Source organism: Scyliorhinus canicula, chromosome 20 (genome assembly GCF_902713615.1).
Source record: "Scyliorhinus canicula chromosome 20, sScyCan1.1, whole genome shotgun sequence".
NCBI classification, from domain to species: Eukaryota; Metazoa; Chordata; class Chondrichthyes; order Carcharhiniformes; family Scyliorhinidae; genus Scyliorhinus; species Scyliorhinus canicula.
In genome coordinates, this window is record NC_052165.1 from 62,821,195 (window position 1) to 62,842,824 (window position 21,630).

The 21,630-nt window shown below is 48.9% G+C and overlaps 1 protein-coding gene across 3 annotated transcripts in view; it reads right to left on the minus strand.

Annotated features, from left to right (window-relative positions):
* The window catches only part of aass (aminoadipate-semialdehyde synthase), a 98,597-nt gene that overhangs the window by 64,922 nt on the left and 12,045 nt on the right, over positions 1-21,630 (minus strand). Inside the window, exons 2-7 of one of the 3 annotated variants that reach the window (XM_038780090.1) lie at positions 16,087-16,316; positions 13,343-13,519; positions 10,959-11,043; positions 10,796-10,863; positions 8,837-8,983; positions 5,846-5,924 (exon numbers count right to left, since the gene is read on the minus strand). In XM_038780090.1, coding sequence (XP_038636018.1) covers positions 5,846-5,924; positions 8,837-8,983; positions 10,796-10,863; positions 10,959-11,043; positions 13,343-13,519; positions 16,087-16,308 — 778 coding nt within the window. In that variant the 5' untranslated portion in view covers positions 16,309-16,316. Of the gene's footprint in view, positions 1-5,845; positions 5,925-8,836; positions 8,984-10,795; positions 10,864-10,958; positions 11,044-13,342; positions 13,522-16,086; positions 16,317-21,630 lie in introns of those variants that run through there. The other 2 variants (XM_038780091.1, XM_038780092.1) reach the window with 2 other exon arrangements.

Consider the following 21,630-nt stretch of genomic DNA (forward strand, 5'->3'; position numbering starts at 1 on the left):
TAGTCACCATTATCCAGGATAATAAACTGTATCCCTGAAAAAGATGGGGCTGGATTCACCACTTCTGAGGCCAAGTGTTAAAGCCAGCGAGGAACTGTGGCGTTTTATGATGGAAATATCGGCGTCGAACCCTCACCCATCCTGCAAATGGTGGGGGGCTGGCACTGAGTGAAACCCCCGGCTCCCACGACAAAAACGGCTGGAGAATGGCCAGATCCGTGGCCGCGCATGTGCACGCCAACGACTTGCAGCAGTCATGCCGTAAAACATGGCGCCGGCTGTGCACGGACCCGACCTGCCAAATACTGCCACCCTGGCCAGCCACCCCCCACCCCCACTCCTTGCAGAAGCTCCCCCCCCCACGGCTTCCCATGCTCCCAGCCGACTGTGGCGCCGCTGGACACAGTCTGCAGCTGCCACACCGGGTTCCCAACCGCTGAGACCACAAGTAAACTGCGCCGTCAGGAACTCAGCCCATCGGCAGCTACGCGGCGGCGAATGATGCAAATTTACGGCATTTGCGGGGTGCCGGAGGATCCCGATTTGGCGTCAAACCAATGCCTACCGACATTTTGGCGTCGGAGGCTATTCTCCACCCAATCGCCTTTCATGAATTCAGCGTTGGCCGAAGGTGAATCCTGCCTGTCATTTCTGTATTTCTCCTACCACCACATCACCACTTTTCACCAGACTCTCTGACGTTACATTAATTCCATATATCACCATCTTTTTTTCACAATACTCCTTTCTACATACTCCTCCTCCTTCACCATTAAAGACATTTCTGGAACAAGCCTTTCCATTCACCTGAAGAAGGAGCCGTGCTCCGAAAGCTCGTGTTTGAAACAAACCTGTTGGACTTTAACCTGGTGTTGTAAGACTTCTTACTGTGTTCACCATTAAAGACTGACTTGCTCATTTATTCTCTAAGATTTTAACCTCCTTGCCTACTCCATCTTTTACACATGGAGTAAACCTTACCTTCACAAATAAAACCTTTGAAAAGATCTGACAGTTGTTTGTCAACCAACTTCTGAACAGGCTGTACACACTTCTGAACCTCCTTCAGCTGTAACCTTGGTTCCTTATGCCACTTTAGTAAACGCCGTTGGCTTATCCTGTCCCAATATTTTTATTAAGGCACTAACACTGTGACATTGTTTGTCCAACTTTACTATGATCAAAACACCTGCGTTTTCTTATCTCCCTTTCATTCAGTCATTCCCTTTTTGACATGATGGAAAATCTCTTTAGTATCCCCAATTATATCTCCTTTGCATTGACCACCTTGGATTTTACATTGTCATACATTCTATCCTTCACACACAAACCAAACCTTTATTTATGAATGAATTCAAAACCATCTGCCATTTCTACTGCCCGTCTAGCTGTTTTAACCCTTTGCTCTTCACATGAGCTCTCATGACTGCAGAAAGTGAATCTTTAAATTCTTCCAGAATAATCATTTCTCTATGAGTTTCATACGTTCAGTCCAATGTTAATGCTCTTATCCACCTCTCAAAATTATTTTGTTTGATTCTTTCAAATTCTATATAGTTCTGACCTGGTTCTTTCCTTAGATTTCTAAAGTTCTGTCTGCATGCTTCTGCCATTATTTTCAGATGCACTTAAAATTACTTTTCTCACATCATTATCCCTGCAAACACTAATGATGCAAACACTTCACTAGCTCTATCTACTAATTTTGATTGAACCAACAATACCCTCATGGCATTTGACCAATTCAATTATTTAGCTACTTCCTCAAAGGATATAAAAAATGATTCCACGTCTTTCTCATCAAACCTTGGCAGTACCTGCACATTTTTAAACATGTCCCCACTAGGACTGTACTAGGAAGGGTTACTCCTTCCTCTCGACTTTACTCAACTTCTTCCTTAAACTCCAATCTTCTAAGTGGATAGTATCTCTCCTTTTCCATTTGTTCCCCAGCTAATCCTTCCACTTCCACAATACATTTCCTCATTTCAATTTCCATTTGAATAGATCTTTCTCTATTTTGTTGCATTTCTAATTGTTTCATTTGTAACTGAATTTTAGCAAATTCCACTGATTCTTACCGTGACCCAGGCTATGTTCATGGCATCTCTTCAAGATTTAAATGCAGGGTGATTGCTTCAATTATCTCTACCTTCCTCACTCCTGCAGATAAATTCAATTACAACGTGCCTGCCAATTCCATGGGTTTTGCTTTAACCACCGTTTGTAAACCACCCCAAGATATCTCCTCAACACCCAGGACACTCAGCAGCAAAAAGAGCCATTTTACGAGTCACATCAAATTGACAGATTATAAACGCCTGAAAGCAAAAGTTACTCACAATCACTGTGATTAAATTCAATAGCCCCAAATCGAATAAGTAATTAAACTTTTAAAATCCTGCCAAAGAGCCCTAACCCTAATTAAAATGGGCCTGGACCAGAACCCTAAATTTGTTTAAGATCCCGGACGAGTGTTCAGACAAGGCACAGTGCCCGCACTCCCAGGTTCAGACAGGACACAGTGCCCACACTCCCGTGTTCGGACAAGGCACAGTGCTCGCACTCCCGGGTTCGGACAAGGCACAGTGCCCACACTCCCGTGTTCGGACAAGGCACAGTGCCCGCACTCCCAGGTTCAGACAGGACACAGTGCCCACACTCCCGTGTTCGGACAAGGCACAGTGCTCACACACCCAGGTTCAGACAAGGCACAGTGCTCACACTCCCGTGTTCGGACAAGGCACAGTGCTCACACTCCCGGGTTCAGACAGGGCACAGTGCCCGCACTCCCAGGTTCAGACAGGGCACAGTGCTCACACACCCAGGTTCAGACAAGGCACAGTGCTCACACTCCCGTGTTCAGACAGGACACAGAGCTCACACTCCCGTGTTCAGACAGGACACAGTGCTCGCACTCCCGGGTTCAGACAGGACACAGTGCTCACACTCCCGGGTTCAGACAGGACACAGTGCTCACACTCCCGTGTTCAGACAGGACACAGTGCTCACACTCCCGTGTTCAGACAGGACACAGTGCTCACACTCCCGGGTTCAGACAGGACACAGTGCTCACACTCCCGTGTTCAGACAGGACACAGTGCTCACACTCCCGTGTTCAGACAGGACACAGTGCTCACACACCCGGGTTCAGACAGGACACAGAGCTCACACTCCCAGGTTCAGACAGGACACAGATCTCACACTCCCGTGTTCAGACAGGGCACAGTGCTCACACTCCCAGGTTCAGACAGGACACAGTGCTCGCACTCCCGGGTTCAGACAGGACACAGTGCTCACACTCCCGTGTTCAGACAGGACACAGAGCTCACACTCCCGTGTTCAGACCGGACACAGAGCTCACACTCCCGTGTGCAGACAGGACACAGTGCTCACACTCCCGTGTTCAGACAAGACACAGTGCTCACACTCCCGTGTTCAGACAGGACACAGTGCCCACACTCCCGTGTTCAGACAAGGCACAGCGCTCACACTCCCGTGTTCAGACAAGGCACAGCGCTCACACTCCCAGGTTCAGACAGGACACAGTGCTCACACTCCCAGGTTCAGACAGGACACAGATCTCACACTCCCGTGTTCAGACAGGGCACAGTGCTCACACTCCCAGGTTCAGACAGGACACAGATCTCACACTCCCGTGTTCAGACAGGACACAGAGCTCACACTCCCGGGTTCAGACAGGACACAGTGCTCACACTCCCGTGTTCGGACAAGGCACAGTGCTCACACTCCCAGGTTCAGACAGGACACAGTGCTCACACTCCCGGGTTCAGACAGGACACAGTGCTCGCACTCCCGGGTTCAGACAGGACACAGTGCTCACACTCCCGTGTTCGGACAAGGCACAGTGCCCACACTCCCGTGTTCAGACAGGACACAGTGCTCACACTCCCGTGTTCAGACAGGACACAGAGCTCACACTCCCGTGTTCAGACCGGACACAGAGCTCACACTCCCGTGTTCAGACAAGACACAGTGCTCACACTCCCGTGTTCAGACAAGGCACAGCGCTCACACTCCCAGGTTCAGACAGGACACAGTGCTCACACTCCCGTGTTCAGACAAGGCACAGCGCTCACACTCCCAGGTTCAGAAAGACACAGTGCTCACACTCCCGTGTTCAGACATGACACAGTGCTCACACTCCCGTGTTCAGACAGGACACAGTGCTCACACTCCCGTGTTCAGACAGGACACAGTGCTCACACTCCCGTGTTCAGACAGGACACAGTGCTCACACTCCCGTGTTCAGACAGGACACAGTGCTCACACTCCCGTGTTCAGACAGGACACAGTGCTCACACTCACGTATTCAGACAGGACACAGTGCTCACACTCCCAGGCTCAGACAGGACACAGTGCTCACACTCACGTGTTCAGACAGGACACAGTGCTCACACTCCCAGGCTCAGACAGGACACAGTGCCCACACTCACGTGTTCAGACAGGACACAAGAGCTCACACTCCCGTGTTCAGACAGGACACAGTGCTCACACTCCCGGGTTCAGACAGGACACAGTGCTCACACTCCAGTGTTCAGACAGGACACAGTGCTCACACTCCAGTGTTCAGACAGGACACTGTGCTCACACTCCCGTGTTCAGACAGGACACTGTGCTCACACTGCCGGGTTCAGACAGGAAACGGTGGGCAGCACGGTAGCATTGTGGATACCGCAATTGCTTCACAGATGCAGTGTCCCAGGTTCGATTCCGGCTTGGGTGACTTTCTGTGCGGAGTCTGCACATCCTCCCCGTGTGTGCGTGGGTTAAGTGTGCATGGGTGGTGTTGACCTTGGGTAGGGTGCTCTTTCTAAGAGCCGGTGCAGACTCGATGGGCCGAATGGCCTCCTTCTGCACTGTAAATTCTATGTTACAAGTGCTCACACTCCCGGGTTCAGAAAGGACACAGTGCTCACACTCCCGGGTTCAGACAGGACACAGTGCTCACACTCCCGGGCTTAGACAGGACACAGTGCTCACGCTCCCGTGTTCAGACAATGCACAGAGCTCACGCTCCCGGGTTCAGACAGGACACAGTGCCCACACTCCCGGGTTCAGACCGGACACAAGTGCTCACACCCCCGGGCTGAGACAGGACACAGTGCTCACACTCCCGTGTTCAGTCAGGGCACAGTGCCCACACTCCCGTGTTCAGACAGGGCACAGTGCCCACACTCCCGGGTTCAGACAGGACACAGTGCTCACACTCGCAGGCTCAGACAGGACACAGAGCTCACACTCCCGTGTTCAGACAGGACACAGTGCTCACACTCCCGTGTTCAGTCAGGGCACAGTGCTCACACTCCCGTGTTCAGACAGGACACAGAGCTCACACTCCCATGTTCAGACAGGACACAGAGCTCACACTCCCATGTTCAGACAGGACACAGAGCTCACACTCCCGTGTTCAGACAGGACACAGTGCTCACACTCCCGTGTTCAGTCAGGGCACAGTGCCCACACTCCCGTGTTCAGTCAGGGCACAGTGCCCACACTCCCGGGTTCAGACAGGACACAGTGCTCACACTCCCAGGTTCAGACAGGACACAGTGCTCACACCCCCGGGCTTAGACAGGACACAGTGCTCACACTCCCGTGTTCAGACAGGACACAGAGCTCACACTCCCGTGTTCAGACCGGACACAGTGCTCACACTCCCGTGTTCAGACAATGCACAGAGCTCACACTCCCGGGTTCCGACAAGGCACTAAAGCTCACACTATGAAGGCAGCCAGGGAACATGACAGTGCATAAATAGGAAATATTCATTATATCAGATTACTTTAAAACATTGAATGAAGCAATATTAACAATTAAATACCTCCAGACTGGAAAACACCCTGTAACTCATGTGGTTCAACGAATTCACAAGGAAGTTCAGTAAATATTTCTTGGGCTCCCTGGAAAGGTAACAGCAGTTATCACAAAGTGTGTTTTCTGGACCATTTGCCAGCTGATTATGTGCAGCAGGTTCTGAGACTTACTTTGCATCTAAATGTTAAAATGGGCAGCCACCAAATTAATATCTAAACTCGAGGGAAAGAAACGCAAGAGGCTTCGAAAAACTGCACTCCACGTTTTGGGAAAGGCCATTGAAGCAGTACGAACTCAGGTTTGTATCACAATTTCCAGTATAACAAAACGCAAAGTTAACATGAACACAGCTAACAAGTATCTTTGGCTCATTCACTGAAATGCACAGCACCTTTAAGATAAGAATCGTGGAATAAATAGAGTGCACAAGGAGGCCAATTGGCCCATCGAGCCTGTACATTGCTCTCTGCAAGAGCACTTTAGCTGGCCCAGACCGAGGCTCTTCCCCTCTTGCTGCCCGCATCACTTTTTTCAGGCACGGATAAGAAAAAGTTTGGATTCTTTACAGCAGCTCTGAGGAGGCACAAGGCCATCCTATTAGACCAGGGGTGGGCAAACTTTTCCGTGCAAGGGCCACATTCAGAAATTCACAATTCACAAAGGGCCGCATAGTATATTAAGTAAAATAATTACTTCACCCGGTTATGATTCTGGGCGCCTCATATAGAACAGTACAGCACAGAACAGGCCCTTCGGCCCTCGACGTTGTGCCGAGCAATGATCACCCTACTCAAGTCAACGTATCCACCCTATACCAGTAAGTAACCCAACAGACCCCCCCCCCCCCATTAACCTTAAAAAAAAAATTTTTTTTTTTAAAAAAAAAATTTTTTTTTAAAACATTTTTTTTTTTTTTTTTTTAATGACTTGGTGGGCCGCAGAAATACCTTTGGCGGGCCGCATGCGGCCCGCGGGCCATAGTTTGCCCACCCCTGTATTAGACCATTGCTGCACATAGAAACAGATTCTGCGAAGGTGGCAGCATTTGTAAGTTTCATCTATGCACTGTTTGAGCCTGACATAAGACGACAGAAAGAGTTGAGGGGGCATAGGGCCTTTTATCCTTTATCCTCGACTGACTCTCTGTTCATGACATAACCACTATCCCCATGACGTCCCAGCCTAGCGGTCTGATTGGAAGCAGGGCTCCCCCAAACCCCTCCCCTCCAATTGGCTGCCGGTTCACTGGGCAGCAGCTAATAGGCCATCTGATGCTTGATTTGTCCCAGACAGGACATTGGTCTGAGAGCAAGTGGAACCACACACTTTCTGTTCTGCCTCCCACAGCCCACTGAAAACTGCAAAGTCTATCACCACCCCCCCCCCCCCCCCCCCCCCCCCCATCTCCTCGCCATCCCCACCAAACTGAAAATAATGCATTTGGGAAGTGTCTGTCCTTTCCTTTCCCCAATTGATAATTCCCAATAAAGGTGATAGTTACTGATGACAGAATGTAACAGGGAGAATTTCAGTGTTCGTTCATGGTATGCTCCTTCAGTCTGTGTACAGGTCTCAAAAGTGGCACGGTGTCAAAGTGGTTAGCACTGCTGTATCACAGCTCCAGGGTCCCGGGTTCGATTCCGGCCTCGAGTGACTATCGTGTGGAGTTTGCACTTTCTCCCCGTGTCCGGTTTCCTCCCACAGTCCAAAGATGTGCAGCTAAGGTGGATTGGCCATGCTAAATTGCCCCTTAGTTTCAAAAAAGATTAGGTGTTGCTTCCTCAAAGTTCATCACTTTTAAAGTGAGGAAGCTTTTAAAGTCAAAAACAAAATCTGTTGGCAATGATTTTGGAAGGCAACTTCAAGCATTTGTGCAACATGGTATTGGAACATCAAAATTGCAAAACAGAGGTGACCAAGGTCCATCTCGCTCATCTTTTTCCACCCAGGTGGTCATATAATACAATAATGGAGTTGTTGCCTAATTACAGGTTTCCATCAATTAGTCCACAACTGACCTAGTTGTGAGGAAAGCCCAATGATAAAGAAGGTTGAGAACCAGAGATCCACAGTCAATTGTTCCTCCCAAGAATGCCTCATTTAGTAGGTGATTTGTCAAATTATTGGTAGGTGTGTTTTTGAAAATAACATTTTGGGATACATTATTATGGTAGTCGGTATTAGAGGTATTATGGTACCTAGGTTGATGCTGTAAGATCATTGGTGTGGGAGGTACCTGAGACAGTAAGATCATTGGTGAAGCGTGCCTGTTGGTTCCGCTTAGTTAGGCGGAGTATAAGAGTCTCCCTAGCTGCTGCATTCTGTACCTACGCTGCTGGGGGAAACATCTAGTCCAATAAAGCCTTCAATTGTACTCCAATCTCGCTTCGAGAGTTATTGACCGTGCATCAATTCTATGAATAATTTGGGAAATGTACATTCCTAAAATGTTATTTTCAGAAAGCATTCTGTCTGATTTCTGAGTTAATCAATATTACCTTCTTGCACCATCTCCCTCAGGAGCCTACTCTATGAACTGACTATTCACTAACTGAAATACTGTTCCCACAGATTTGCTTTGAATTTAGCCTGCCTTCCAGCACAGAGCATATCCTTTACTGCTACTGTTCTGGACTGGGTGAAGCAGCTTGATCCTCAAAAAAAACAGTTAACAAGATTTTTCTGTTCGATTTTGAGGGACACCAACGTCACTATTGAGCTTTTCATTGACAGGCATTTCTTCTCCTTCGCTGAATTTGTTAACTCCCGCCAAAAGCACCCAATACTTGAAAGAATATTAAGACAGGCATTAAAAGTAATCGATTGGCAATCATTGAAATTTTGAAGTGGAAGATGAAAGAAGGTGACTGAGCATTCGCACAATGGCATTGTCTCCAAGCCATAGCTCGCAATAGAAACCAGGCAAATTTGGAAACTTCTGGAGTGTCAAATTGTGACAAACATTCCTCTGGAACTCAATAAAATGTATGTGACTTACCTTGGAGACGTTGCCGGTGCCTGTGAACACAAAGGTGACCGGTCCAATGGACTTCGGCATTAAACCCAAGGAGATCTCGTAACCGCAGTCCCGCACAGCCTGCACTGCCTGGGCACTATTTCTGTAATTGTGGGCCATGCCAATGTGCTGAAAACAAAGAGCACCGACTGAATCCTTCAATGCCAACTCACACAGCAGTTCACCAGTTGGCTCCAACTGAAGCAGGCTGCTCAGCGACTCGATTCGCTGGAGGATCTTCCCAAAATACCCATTCCTGGGGCACCTCCCTGGTGCCTCCTCTCAGCAGCCCCTTACCTACCTCCCCACTTCGCAAAACAGGGGTTCCACCTCACCTCCATTTAAGGTACAGTGAGAGAACAGAAGGAGCTCTGACAAAATTCCAGCCACGCACACAAACTTATTCAGTGACCGGAAAAGGTATTTTACCTCATGTTGGATCCATTTTAGTAGATGGGGTGGAAGCAAGGTTTAGCCTTTGGGTGAATGGTTTGAAAATTTCTGTGTCAGATCCGAACATAAAAGATCCAAATAGCAAGCTCAAAAATAAAGTTTATAGTAACACTGAAAATAGATCTAGTGCTAATAAATACCCAAGGGCATTAAAAAAAATTGTTCTGTCTTGGTGGTTGGCTCAGTTGCTTAAGTTAGCTCACTCTTATCGAGCACGGAAGTTCCAGACTCCATCTCCAGGCTGCTTGAGTGACCACATCTCAGCTAGGATGAATCACCATTAGCCTCTGATTCCCAGAGTCAGGGAGATTTTGTTAACAACTTGACATTCCCTGCTGAAACATAAATGCTTGAATATCAGTTGAAGATGGACTTGGGCTCAGATATAATGTTTAACTGGTGAACATAACAAATGAACCAGCCTATATTGCTCTCTGAGGAAGAGATTTCCAAAGACTCATTATCCTCTCTTAGAGAAGAAATGTCTTAAGCAGGATCTTTAAACTGTGCTCCAAAATTCCAGATTGCTCCATGGAAGCAAGCATCCTCTCAGAATCTATCCAGCCAAGATCCTTCAGAACTTTATATGTTTCATTCAATCAAATTGCATTTCCTAAACTCTAACAAGTACAGGCCCAACATGCTCAACCTTTCCTCATCAGACAACCCCGTCACCCAGGAATTGGCCTGGTGAACTTTCTCTGAACAGTTTGCAACATAAGTATATCCTTCCTTAAGTAAGGAGACCAAGCCTGTAAACAGTACACTGAGTGCAGTCTCACTAATGCACTGTACAGTTATAGCAAGGCTTACCTACTTTTCTACTCCATCCCCCTTGCTGTAAAGACCATCATTGCATCTGCCGTCCTAATTTATTGCTGTACTTGCACGCTAACTTTGTGTTATGCATATACAAGGACACACAAATCCCTCTGTATTGCAGCATTCTGCAGTCCCTCTCCATTTAACAACAATCTTTTTTCTATTCTTCCTGACAAACTAGACAACCCCATTATATTCTTTCTGGCAATTTTTTGTCAACTCACTTAACCTATCTACATCCCTTTGCAAACTCTTTGTATCTTCCTCACAACTTCCTTTCCTTCCTGTCTTTATATTGTCAGCAAATTTGGACACAACAAAATCAGTCTCCTCATTCAAGTCATCAATACATATTGTAAATAGTTGAGGCCCCAACACTGATTCTTACAGAACTGCATTAGTTATAATCCGACAAGCTACAAATGAACCATTGTTTCCTATTTGTTTCCTGCTAGTTAGCCAATCATCGAACAATGCTAATGTACCACCCAACATCATGAGCTCTTTTCTTCTACAGTAATGTTTTATGTGGCATCACATTGAATGTAATTTGGAACTCCAAACACACTCCATCTACTGCTTCTCCTTTATCCACTGTGCTTGTTACATCCTCAACAAATCCAGGAATACACTAATACACAAAGGCTTGAAAAACAAGACTCTTACCATGAAAGGAGTGTGGTGGCCAAGTGCGAGGAAGCGCAGTCCCAAGCCATGTAAGATGTTGATCATTCCTGTTAAAAACAGCATTCAGAAACAATTAGGAAGTACTATTCAGGTCATGGTGGCCTGCTCCAAGTGGAAAACGTTACAACTGCGAAACAAGTACCTGCTACCCCAGCCCACTGGCCAAATGCCACAACTCTTGTCCCTTTGCTGTCGACCATTTTTTCATAATCAATGAGGCGAATTTCCTGCAAATTAAAGTGCAACGAAAAGCAATATAAATTCATGGTTCTTTATGAGTATGGCTTCTTATATTATGTCCACAATTTAATGGTCTCGTTGCGACCAACTTCATGTGACGAGGCCGCTTAATCTTGCGAGAGGCCTCTCGTAAGATTCATGAGACTGAGAATGCCTCATGTGATCTAACAATATCTTGCAAGACGCTTGGGTCTCACACTCACTTGGTAAGATCCAGAGTAACACATTTAAATGAGCCATTAGGTACCCTGGAACTCCTCTGGCATTGGGCACCTTGGCATTGCCACCCAGGCACCCTGGCATTGTCAGTGTGGCACTGCCAGACTTGGAGGGGCACTACCAGGCTGGCAGTGCCAATGTGCTTGAGTGCCAGGTATCGGCCAAAGGCTGCCCTACCCTTAAGAGGTGGGGTGAGGGGGGTATGCCTGAGGACCCCTAAGAGGTACATTGGGGAAGTGGGGAGATCCGGAGGCCACGATGGGGATGCCAAGGAAGTTCGAAAGGTTGGGGCTGTATTTAAAAGTGGCGCTCTGATCCGCACGTCATCTTCGTGCACTGACGAGCGCACAGCCTCTGCGAGTAACATCCCACCGAGGTCAAAACAAAAGGCTGAGTCCCGTTAGATAGTGGGGTTGGTTATAGTGCTGGAGGTGCCGAGAATCACCCTGCTATACATGTCCAAAATGGCCTCTTTCTGTTTTTTGTTAAATCGCGCTATTTCTGTTAATGCAGTGACTAAACAGAGTTAGAGGTATCAGAGTATCAACATGCCCTCGAGGGTTCCGATTTTTGCTATGACAGAAGGCTCTCGGGAATGTGTGAGAGTTCTCCCATCTCTGCGTACTGGCCAGAGAGGGAAAATCTGCGCCACGATCTGAGTAAAGCAGAATTTCCAATGTATATAATTATCCAGGATTTGTACATAAAATCTTTGCTAAATGAGCCAAAGGCGAGTTCACCATTGCAATTCGTCACTATTGCAGCGGCTCAAAAACAGGGAAACCATTGACAACATTAAAGTAAAAACAAGAAATTCTGGAAGTGCGCAAGTGGGTTGGTCAACATTTAATAGGGAACCTGACATTTCTACATGTTTTACATCAGATTCCCAACATTCACATTCCCCTTTCCCCACCCCCATGAGGATATTGCAAAAAGTTACTCAATATATACATTTCTGCTGCAATATCTAAAATACACAATACGTAAAGTATATTTATTTTACTCTGTTAACTGATGTCTTCTGTTTATTACTGTGGTTGGGAGGGAGCCTATTTTTAAAGAATTTTGTTCAACTGTTATGTTCTTAAGTACTTGCCCACTTCAGAGTTTTCTTCATTTAAACAAATTCCACTGGCCTCCAATCCGAGTGTCTCATACCGAAGGCATAATGAGCACTATCGTATTGGTGTTTTTAGTTGCAGGAGAAGTCGCTCAGATGTTGAATTCAAAGAATATTATTTATGGAATTCAGTCAGAGCTTTGGAATGTGTTGTTTCTCACAAGGACAGATTTAACAATCTCACTTCACCAGGTTTCAGAGTCAAATAAATACTAAAAATCATTATTGCCAAAGTGTTTACATTATTAAGCTTCTGTAAAGCAATCTCAACAAAGGCAAGGCAGAGAGATTTTGGTTTTGGGTTTTGAGTCAGGATCCTGACATCGGGGTCAAGTTCCTGCACTGTGTGGGAAACAGTCACCCAGTAGTGATTTTCTGTAGGTTAGCTATTAGTGGCCAGAGAGCAAACTCACGATCCTGAAGCTCTCAAAGCTGCAGAGCAAGTAGGAGGCCTTCCAACTCAGGTGGAACTTGAAGCCTGAAATTTCAGGATAGACAGTCAGAGATGTCCCCGTTTTGAGGTGCCTCCTCTGCAACTTTTACATTAAAAAACAACCACAGCAGCCCCATGGAGGTGAACCCCACCAGATGGTGGCCTGTGGCTGCAGTTATAGGCAGAGAGATGGTTTCGGCTTCAAGGTTTGCCTACCCGGTGCTGCACTGGTACCAAGAAGCCAGCTGCACGGGGCTCCAGTTCCAAATGCCTTGCGGGGGGGGGGGGGCAACATGCTCAGTGTATGCTAAAGCGACTGTTTGAACTCACTTTTGTCAATAATTATAACAGTACAGAAAATGTTCAAACAAAGAGGCCTTTAGCAGTTATAGGGGGTGTTTCCTTCTGACTTTTGTTTTCCCAGTACATATTTGTAAAGGTCACCACATCAAATTCAGAGGAAAAGATTTTTAAAAACTGTTAACAAAAATAATCTCTGCTCCTACTGTACCTTTTCAATGATCGTGTCCAGAAGAGGCATATTTGCCTCTTGGGCCTTAATGGTATGCGAAAAGAAGGCATAGGTCTTCTGAGGTATCAGCTTCTCTCCTGGAGGGCTTTTCACCCCAATAATTAAGGAAGCTTCGGAGATGTCTTCCTGTATTATAGCCCCAGCATGGCGATAATCCTAAAAATAGAGATGTTATAAAGATGAACAAAATGGCTTCTTCCTTTGTAATTTGGCTGGAAAGCACTGAGCCTCAGCAAGCCAATGTAAACCTCATGTTACTGCATTGTTTTACGCTAGTTTTAGAAATGTCACACGTGAATGTAGGCCTACAAAACTAGCCACGTCCCCAGAGTGAACTAATCACAAGTTTTCTAAAAGTTTTCACTAATTGTAGTCACATGCAAGCCTTTGGCAAAACTTTTAAAATTAAAGTGGGTCTTTTGGCTACATTTTAGAAAAAGGCAAATTTTAAGAACTCTTAAATTTTACTTTTCATTTAATTTATGAAGAAACAAACACTGTACATAAACACAACTAGAAGGTTGTTTTATAAGTTCATTCAAAATAAATTTCAGCCATTTAAAATTGGTTTCCTCGTAGCTGATGGGTTGATGGTCATGAATGATACTATTCATAAGCTAATTTTCAACTGCACTACTCTCAAAAATGATTTTGCTTTATAAAAACTCTTTCCTTCAGACAGTTAAGTAACATTGTGTTTTAAAGTGCTGCCCTATTTGCCCTGGTTCAGAGCAGATTGTGATGTGCAAATGAGACTGAGCAGAAACATTTTTCAAAATATTTTGACCATACATCAGAATTGTGGATTGAAATTCACATGCTGAAATACAAGCTTCAAACTGCTGTTTTACCAGAGCTGTCAACCCTATTTTAAAAAAGGAAGGGCCTTTTAGAAAGGGGAAGAGAAAAAATAAATAGGATGGCAGAGAAAACAAGCCAAGAGGTTTCATCATTTTTTAGTTGTGTAGTAATAAGAAAGATCGACTGGGAATCAAAAGGATCTTTGAAAACTTGGGGCACGATTCTCCCAGAGAGGGAGAAATCGTAAGGCTGGCGTCAAATCCGGGCGGGTTTGACGCCAGCCCCCCCCTCCCCGACCGGGAATCGATTCTGGTCCCCGATCGGGGCTAGCATGCCGCCGCCGTAAACTCCGGCATCGCGGGCTTAACGAATTTCGTTAAGCCCGCTTGCCAGAGTTTGCGCCGACTGACGCGTCATATGACGTCAGCCATGCATGCGTGGATTGGAAGACTCCAACCCGCGCATGCGTGGATGACGCCATCGCGCATTTGCGCGAAACCCGCGCATGCGCAGGCCAGGATGCCCCTCAGCCGCCCCGCGAAGTGATACAGCGGGGCGGCGGAGGGACAAAGAGTGCGCGGGAATCGGACCCGCTGCCCGCGATCGGTGGCCACCGATCGCGGGCCCATGGCACCCTTGGCACAGCCGTGGTACTGCCGTGCCAATCGGTGCCATGGTTTTAAAAATCGGGACTTTACGGCCGTTTTTACGAACGGCCAGACCAGGTGTGTTTGCCGTTCGTAAAAGCAGCCGTAAAGGGCTTGGAACTCGGCCCATCGGCCAGCTGAGAATCGCTGCTGCCCGTAAAAAAACGGCGGCAGTGATTCGTATCGGGAGTCGGGCGTGGGGGGGGGGGGGGGGGGGGGGGGAGAATAGCGGGAGGGCGTCGGACTAGCGTGGCCGTAAAATTTTACGACCCCCGCTATTCTCCGCACCGTCGTGAGTGCGGAGAATTGCGCCCTTGGATTTTTAGGGAGAAAAGTTTTGCTGTGGCAAAAACATGTTGACTATTTACATTCATGACTTTGCTCCGTGTTACACCTTGTCTGAAGATAATTAATTATAATTATTAAGAGATCACAGTGGCACAGTTGTTAGCACTGCTGCCTCACAGTGTCAGGAACCTGGGTTCAATTCTGGCCTCGGGTGACTGTCTGTGTGGAGTTTGCACTTTCTCCCCGTGTCTGTGTAGGTTTCCTCCGGGTGCTCCGCTTTTGTCCCACAGTCCAAATATGTGCAACTTAGATGGATCGGCCATGCTAAAATTGCCCCTTAGTGTCCAAAACTGTGCAGATTAGGCGGGGTTATGGAGATAAGGTGGGGGACTGGACCTAGGTCGGGTTCTCTTTCCAAGGGTCGGTACAGATTCAATGGGCCAAATGGCCTTCTTCTGCACAGTAGGATCTATGGATTCTAATTACACAAACATCCACGACTAAAAATCACTCTACCAATGTAACATTTGGCACAATGAAATTGACATCAGGAATTAGAATGCCCAGAAGAAAAATATTTCAACCCAGAGTTCAGGCTGTGGAGCTCCAATGAAAGTTTTCTGCCTCCACATAAACTGAATCAATAGACCGGCTGACCAAAAGTGAAAGGAAACTGGAGGCAGAATTTATTGAATTACTGCAAGAATAATGACAAAGTCGGAAAGCTGGCTGAGAAGCCTGTTCCGAGTGATTAATTAGTTCCTCTTAAGAGATGACCATCAAAAATCTAAAAACACTTGACTGACAGTTTCTGAGATTCGTTTTCCTTTAAAAATGAGTCACAAAACCTTAGAAAGTTCCATTTATAGAAATAAAATTGCTCCACCAGGAATTTTAAACACTGACAGAGTGGTCGTGGAAGCAATTAAAATGGAGCTAGGCCCAGGCAGGGCCACATTCCAGTCAATGAAACATTCAGAATCCCACCTTTTCATGGATGGCTCTTCTGTTGGACGGTTGTACCAGGACCTTGTAGCCTGCGCTGGTCACTTCCTTGACGTGTCTCGGGGCCAATGGTGCTCGCCTTTCCCAGACGTTTATGTCCTCCCTCCGCAATGCTAAGACAGCTTTGTGATGGTGGTATCTAGGGTGACCACACCGGAGGCAGCAGCCTATTGCTCTGCTTTTATGTGTCAACAACCAAAACATGTTCAAACCTGTTTATAAAAGGGAAGAGAGCAATCCAGATCCATTTTAGGACAGATCTGGGAGACACCAAGAGAAAAAAAATAAACTTGGCAAAATATTCATCAAGCAAGTCCAAACCACCCTGGTCTCAGTAGCATTCTGCTTTGTGAGGCAAAACAACATTTTGGTGATTACTGAATCCAACAATGATTTTAAAATTCAGATGTGTGAGGACTCACTGCAAATACTCCCATCGACCCCTGCAAATAGACATTCTTCCAGTGAGCCTATCCAAATGTTTACACACTCCTGTGGACCCGCCAAATACCGGCTCATTCCCATCAAACTTTGAAAACATTTGTATTGATGTATTTTTTGATAACCTAGGAACATAGGCATAGCAGAAGTGGGCAATTCAGCCCTTCGAGCCTGCTCCGCCATTCAATCAGATCATGGCTGACTGGTCTCAAATCCACCTCTCTACCTGTTCCTCTTATCCCTTTAACCCATTTTCAGCAGAAATACACCTATCTCCTTCTTGAAACCATTTAGTGACTCAGATTCCACCACACGATGGAGCAGCGAGTACAAGCTCACCACCCTCTGCAAGAAGTAGTTCCTCCTCATCTCAGTTTTAAATCTACCGCCTCTTAAACTGTATCCATGATTGCCCTACAGGGAGGAACATTTGGACACGTTTACTTTATCAATCCCTCTTCGTATTTTATAGACCTCGATCAGAACCCCTCCCACCCTTCTACTCAAGTGAATATTAGCACAAACTGTTCAATTTCTCCTCATACTTTAACCCTTTCATCCCCGAACCAATCTGGTGAACCTCCTCTGAACCGCCTCCAATGCCACATCCTTCCCCAAATAAGGAGACCAAAACTGGACAGAATACTCCAGATGTGGTCTCACCAACACTCTATACAACTGCAACAAACTTCTCCATTTTTAAAGTCCTTTTGCAATAAACGCTAACATTCCATTTGACTCTTCAATTACATGCTGTACCTGCATACTGACTTTCTGTGATTCATGAACAAACATATCCAGAATCCTCTGCTCAGGCACATTTTGAATCTGATTTCCATTTCGATAATAATTTGCCTTTCTATTTTTTTGGCCAAAATGGAGGACCTCACACTTATCCATATGAAACTCCATCTGCCAAATCTTGATCTATTCTCTTAGCCTATCAATAGCCATCAGTAAACACTGGCCGGGATTCTCTGACCCCCGTTGGGTCAGAGAATCGCCGGGGGGCGGCGTGAATCCCGCCCCTGCCGGCTGCCGAATTCTCCGTCGCTGGGGTTGTGGCGGGGGCGGGAATTGCACCGCGCCAGTCGGTGGTCGGTGGCCGCTGGCAGCGCCCCCCCCCCCCCCCTCCCTCCCCTCCCCAGTGATTCTCCGGTCCGCAATAGACCGAGTGGCCACCCGTTTTCGGCGGGTCACACCGGCGTAAATTACAACAGGTCCTTACCGGCGAGACCTGGCTCCACAGGCGGCCTGCAGAGTCCTGGGGGGGGGGGGGGATCTGGGATCTGGCCCCGGGGGGGGGGGGGGGGGGGGGGGGTGCCCCCGCGGTGGCTTGGCCTGCGATCAGGACCCACCGATCCGCGGGCGGGCGGGCCTGTGCCGTGGGGGCACCTCCGCCATTGCCGGTGCGGAGAAGAACCCCCCCTGAGCATGCGCTAGGATGATGCCAGCACATGCTGGCGCTCCTGTGCCTGCGCCAACTTGCGCCGGCTGGTGGAGGCCCTTCGGCTCCGGTTGGCATGATGCCAAGCCCTTCCGCGCCAGCTGGCGCGGCGCCAAACACTCTGGTGCTGGCCTAGCCACTGAAGGTGCCACCTTCGGGGCGGCCCGACGCCAGAGTGGTTCATCACAGCCTCAGGATCAGAGAATCCTGCCCTTTGTTCCTGGTTGCAGATCATTTATTTATATATTGTAAACAGTTGAGGTCCGAGGACTGACCCCTGTGGCATCTTGCTACTTACAGTTTGATAGCCAGAGCAGAAGCCATTTATCCCAACCCTCTGCTTCCTGTCAGTCAGCAAATCCTAAATCCAATGTAGTACTTTACCTCCAATGCCTAGCAATCTCACCGTCTGAATTAGTCTTCTATGCTTTGCGGACCCTTCTCGAAGACAGTGGGACAGAGATTAAGCAGTAGAGTCAAATGCATGGATCATCTGCTATGTACCCCATTCAATATTGAAGACAGTGGAACAGCATTTTTCCGACGGCTGATGTGGTGCCACCCTTTCAGTGCAATCACCTCAGTTTATTTCCTGTCCCGGTGCCACTTACCCAGTGGCACACAATGCCACGACAGCAGAAGAGTCTTAATAATATATACCGGTAACCGGAAAAAATAATGGAGACGCTGCAGAGGTAATGGCCAGCATGGCCTGAATGTGGACAGGAATCTAATAACTACACAAAGTCTCTAAGGCAGCCTTGTTCAATGTACAGCCCATGGGCTACACCCGGACTGTGAAGCCACTCTTCGTGGCCCCAGGCCCAGTTTTCAAAACTCCTGTCAAAAGAGGTGCGTTCCAGTGGAGTATCCGGCGTGGAACTGCTCCTCCAATCACAGGCCATTTCTCTCCCATGTTTGTTGCTGATAGCCAACATTTTTTGAAATCCAGTTTATTTTTCATTCCAACCTTAACTGTCTGAAATGTTCCCATTAGTCCCCCGAGAGAGAATTACAAATGTGTCGTCCCCCCCCCCCCCGCCGAGGGAAAAGGTTGGGCAAACCTGCCCTAAATTTTCCAAGTAAATCTTGCACAATAGAAATTGCTCTAACATTGCCACAGCTATAATAAGTATCTTATTACCTTACAAATATCATTTGTCAGACTTCCGGTTGCGGCTACGCGGAGCTAAGCCGCACGTTCGGCAGCTCCCGCCAGGAACGGACTTTTGGGCTCTTTTAAAGGGCCCCCAGCGGTACTTGCTCGACGGTTCCTGACGTGGGAAGGTGTCAGCAGCAGGTCCCCAGTGTTCTATGGTCTGGACCAGGAGTGGGGCCAGCAAAATAGCGCTGGCAGCGCATTAGGAAAAAGCAGGGAAAGAAAAACAAGATGGCGGCCGGCGGAGGCCTCGAGGAATGGAGGCAGTGGGCGCAGGAGCAGCAGGAGATTCTCCAGCGCTGCTTTCAGGAGCTAAAAGTGGAGCTGCTGGACTCGCTGAAGGCTAATACGGACAAGCTGCTGGCGACGCAGGCAGCCCAGGGGGTGGAGATCCTGGAGCTCCGACAACAAGCCTCCGAAAGAGAGGATGAGGCCGCGGCCCTCGCAGTAAAGGTGCATGAGGCGCTCAATAAGAAGTGGCAGGAGCGGTTCGAGGAGATGGAGAACCGGTCGAGGCGGAAAAATTTGCGGATCCTGGGCCTCACGGAGGGGCTGGAGGGGTCAGACCTGGGGGCCTATGTGGTCGTCTTGCTGAACTCGCTGATGGGAGCTGGGTCCTTCCAGGGGCCCCTGGAGCTGGAGGGGGCCCACAGAATACTGGCCAGGAGGGCCAAGCCGAATGAGTCGCCACAGGGCGGTGCTGGTGAGGTTCCACCGGTTCGTTGACCGAGAGTGCGTGCTTAGGTGGGCCAAGAAGGAGCGGAGTAGCAAGTGGGAGAACACGGTAGTGCGTATCTACCAGGACTGGAGTGCGGAGGTGGCTAAGCGGAGGGCCAGGTACAACCGGACGAAGGCGGTGCTCCACAGAAAGAGTGTGAAGTTTGGCATGTTACAGCGGTGCGTCTGTGGGTCACCTACAAGGACCGGCACTTTTACTTTGAGTCCCCGGAGGAGGCGTTGGCCTTTGTGCAGGCCGAGAGGTTGGACTCTAACTGAGGGTCGGGGGTTTGTAAATAACTGTGTTAACTTTTGGTGGGGGGTTCTGTTTCATGCTGGTTGTGTGTTGTTTCTAGGGCGGGTGGGGCGCTGTCTTTTTGCGTGGGTTCGGTGGATGGGCTCGAGTTGGGGGGGTAGACTTGGAGTGTGGGGAGCTGGTGGTGGGGGCCGACAAAGGGAGCTACCCTAGAGGAGGCGGGGTCGGGCAGGAGGAAAGCGCGGGCTTTCCTTTTGTTTCCCGCGCTGAGGGTGGATGGGGACGGGGTCGGAGCTGAGAAGTGCGGGCTTTTTTTCCCACGCGAGAGCGGGAGGGGGAAAGAGGAGGGTCTGCTGATGGGTATAGGGGAGGAGAAGTAGCCCCACGTTGGGAGGGGTCGGAGGTGTGGCGGGAGCCGCCGGGTCATCAGAAGTTAGCTGGCTCACGGGACTGCTATGGAGGGAGTAACACGGCTGGGAGGGGTCCTAGCCTGGGGGGGGGGGGGGGGGGGGGGGGGATGGGGGGTGGGGGGGGGGGGGAATGGGGGGGGGGGGGGGGTACCGGGTTGCTGCTGAAATGGCCAGGAAGGAGCTGGAGTATGCAGGGGGACCGGGGTGGGGGTTTGCCACCGTGGGGAACGGGCCGAGCGGGGGGCGCTGGCCTGGAGCGGGCAGGGGATGGGTTATGGCTAGTCGGCAGGGGAAGGGGGCAGGGGCAGGGAGACCTCTGATCCGGCTGATAACTTGGAATGTGAGGGGGCTGAATGGGCCGGTCAAACGGGCCCGTGTGTTTACGCACCTGAAGGGGCTGAAGGACGTGGCTATGCTCCAGGAGACGCACCTGAAGGTGCGGACCAGGTTAGACTGAGGAAGGGCTGGGTAGGCCAAGTGTTTCATTCGGGGCTGGACACAAAACATCGGGGGGGGGTGGCGATCCTGGTGGGAAAGAGGGTGTCGTTTGAGGCGTCAAATGTGGTGGCTGACAGCGGCGGGAGATATGTGATGGTGAGCGGCAAGTTGCAAGGGGAGCGGGTGGTGCTGGTGAATGTCTATGCCCCAACCTGGGACGATGTGGGTTTTATGCGGCGATTGATGGGCCGCATTCCGGATCTGGAGACGGGGGACCTGATATTGGAGGGGGACTTTAATACAATGCTGGATCCCCCATTGGATCGATCATGTCCAGGACGGGCAGGAGGCCCACGGCGGCTAAGGTGTTGAGGGGGTTTATGGACCAGATGGGAGGGGTGGATCCGTGGAGATTCGCGAGGCCGAGGGCCAGGGAGTATTCATTTTTCTCCCACGTACATAAAGTCTATTCCCGGATCAATTTTTTTGTTCTGAGCAGGGGGCTGATTTCGAGGGTGGAGGATGCCGAGTATTCGGCCATAGTCATTTCGGGTCATGCCCCACACTGGGTGGACCTTGAGCTGGGGAAGGAGAGGGACCAGCGTCCGCTCTGGCGCCTGGAGGTGGGACTGCTGGCGGATGAGAAGGTGGGCGGGCG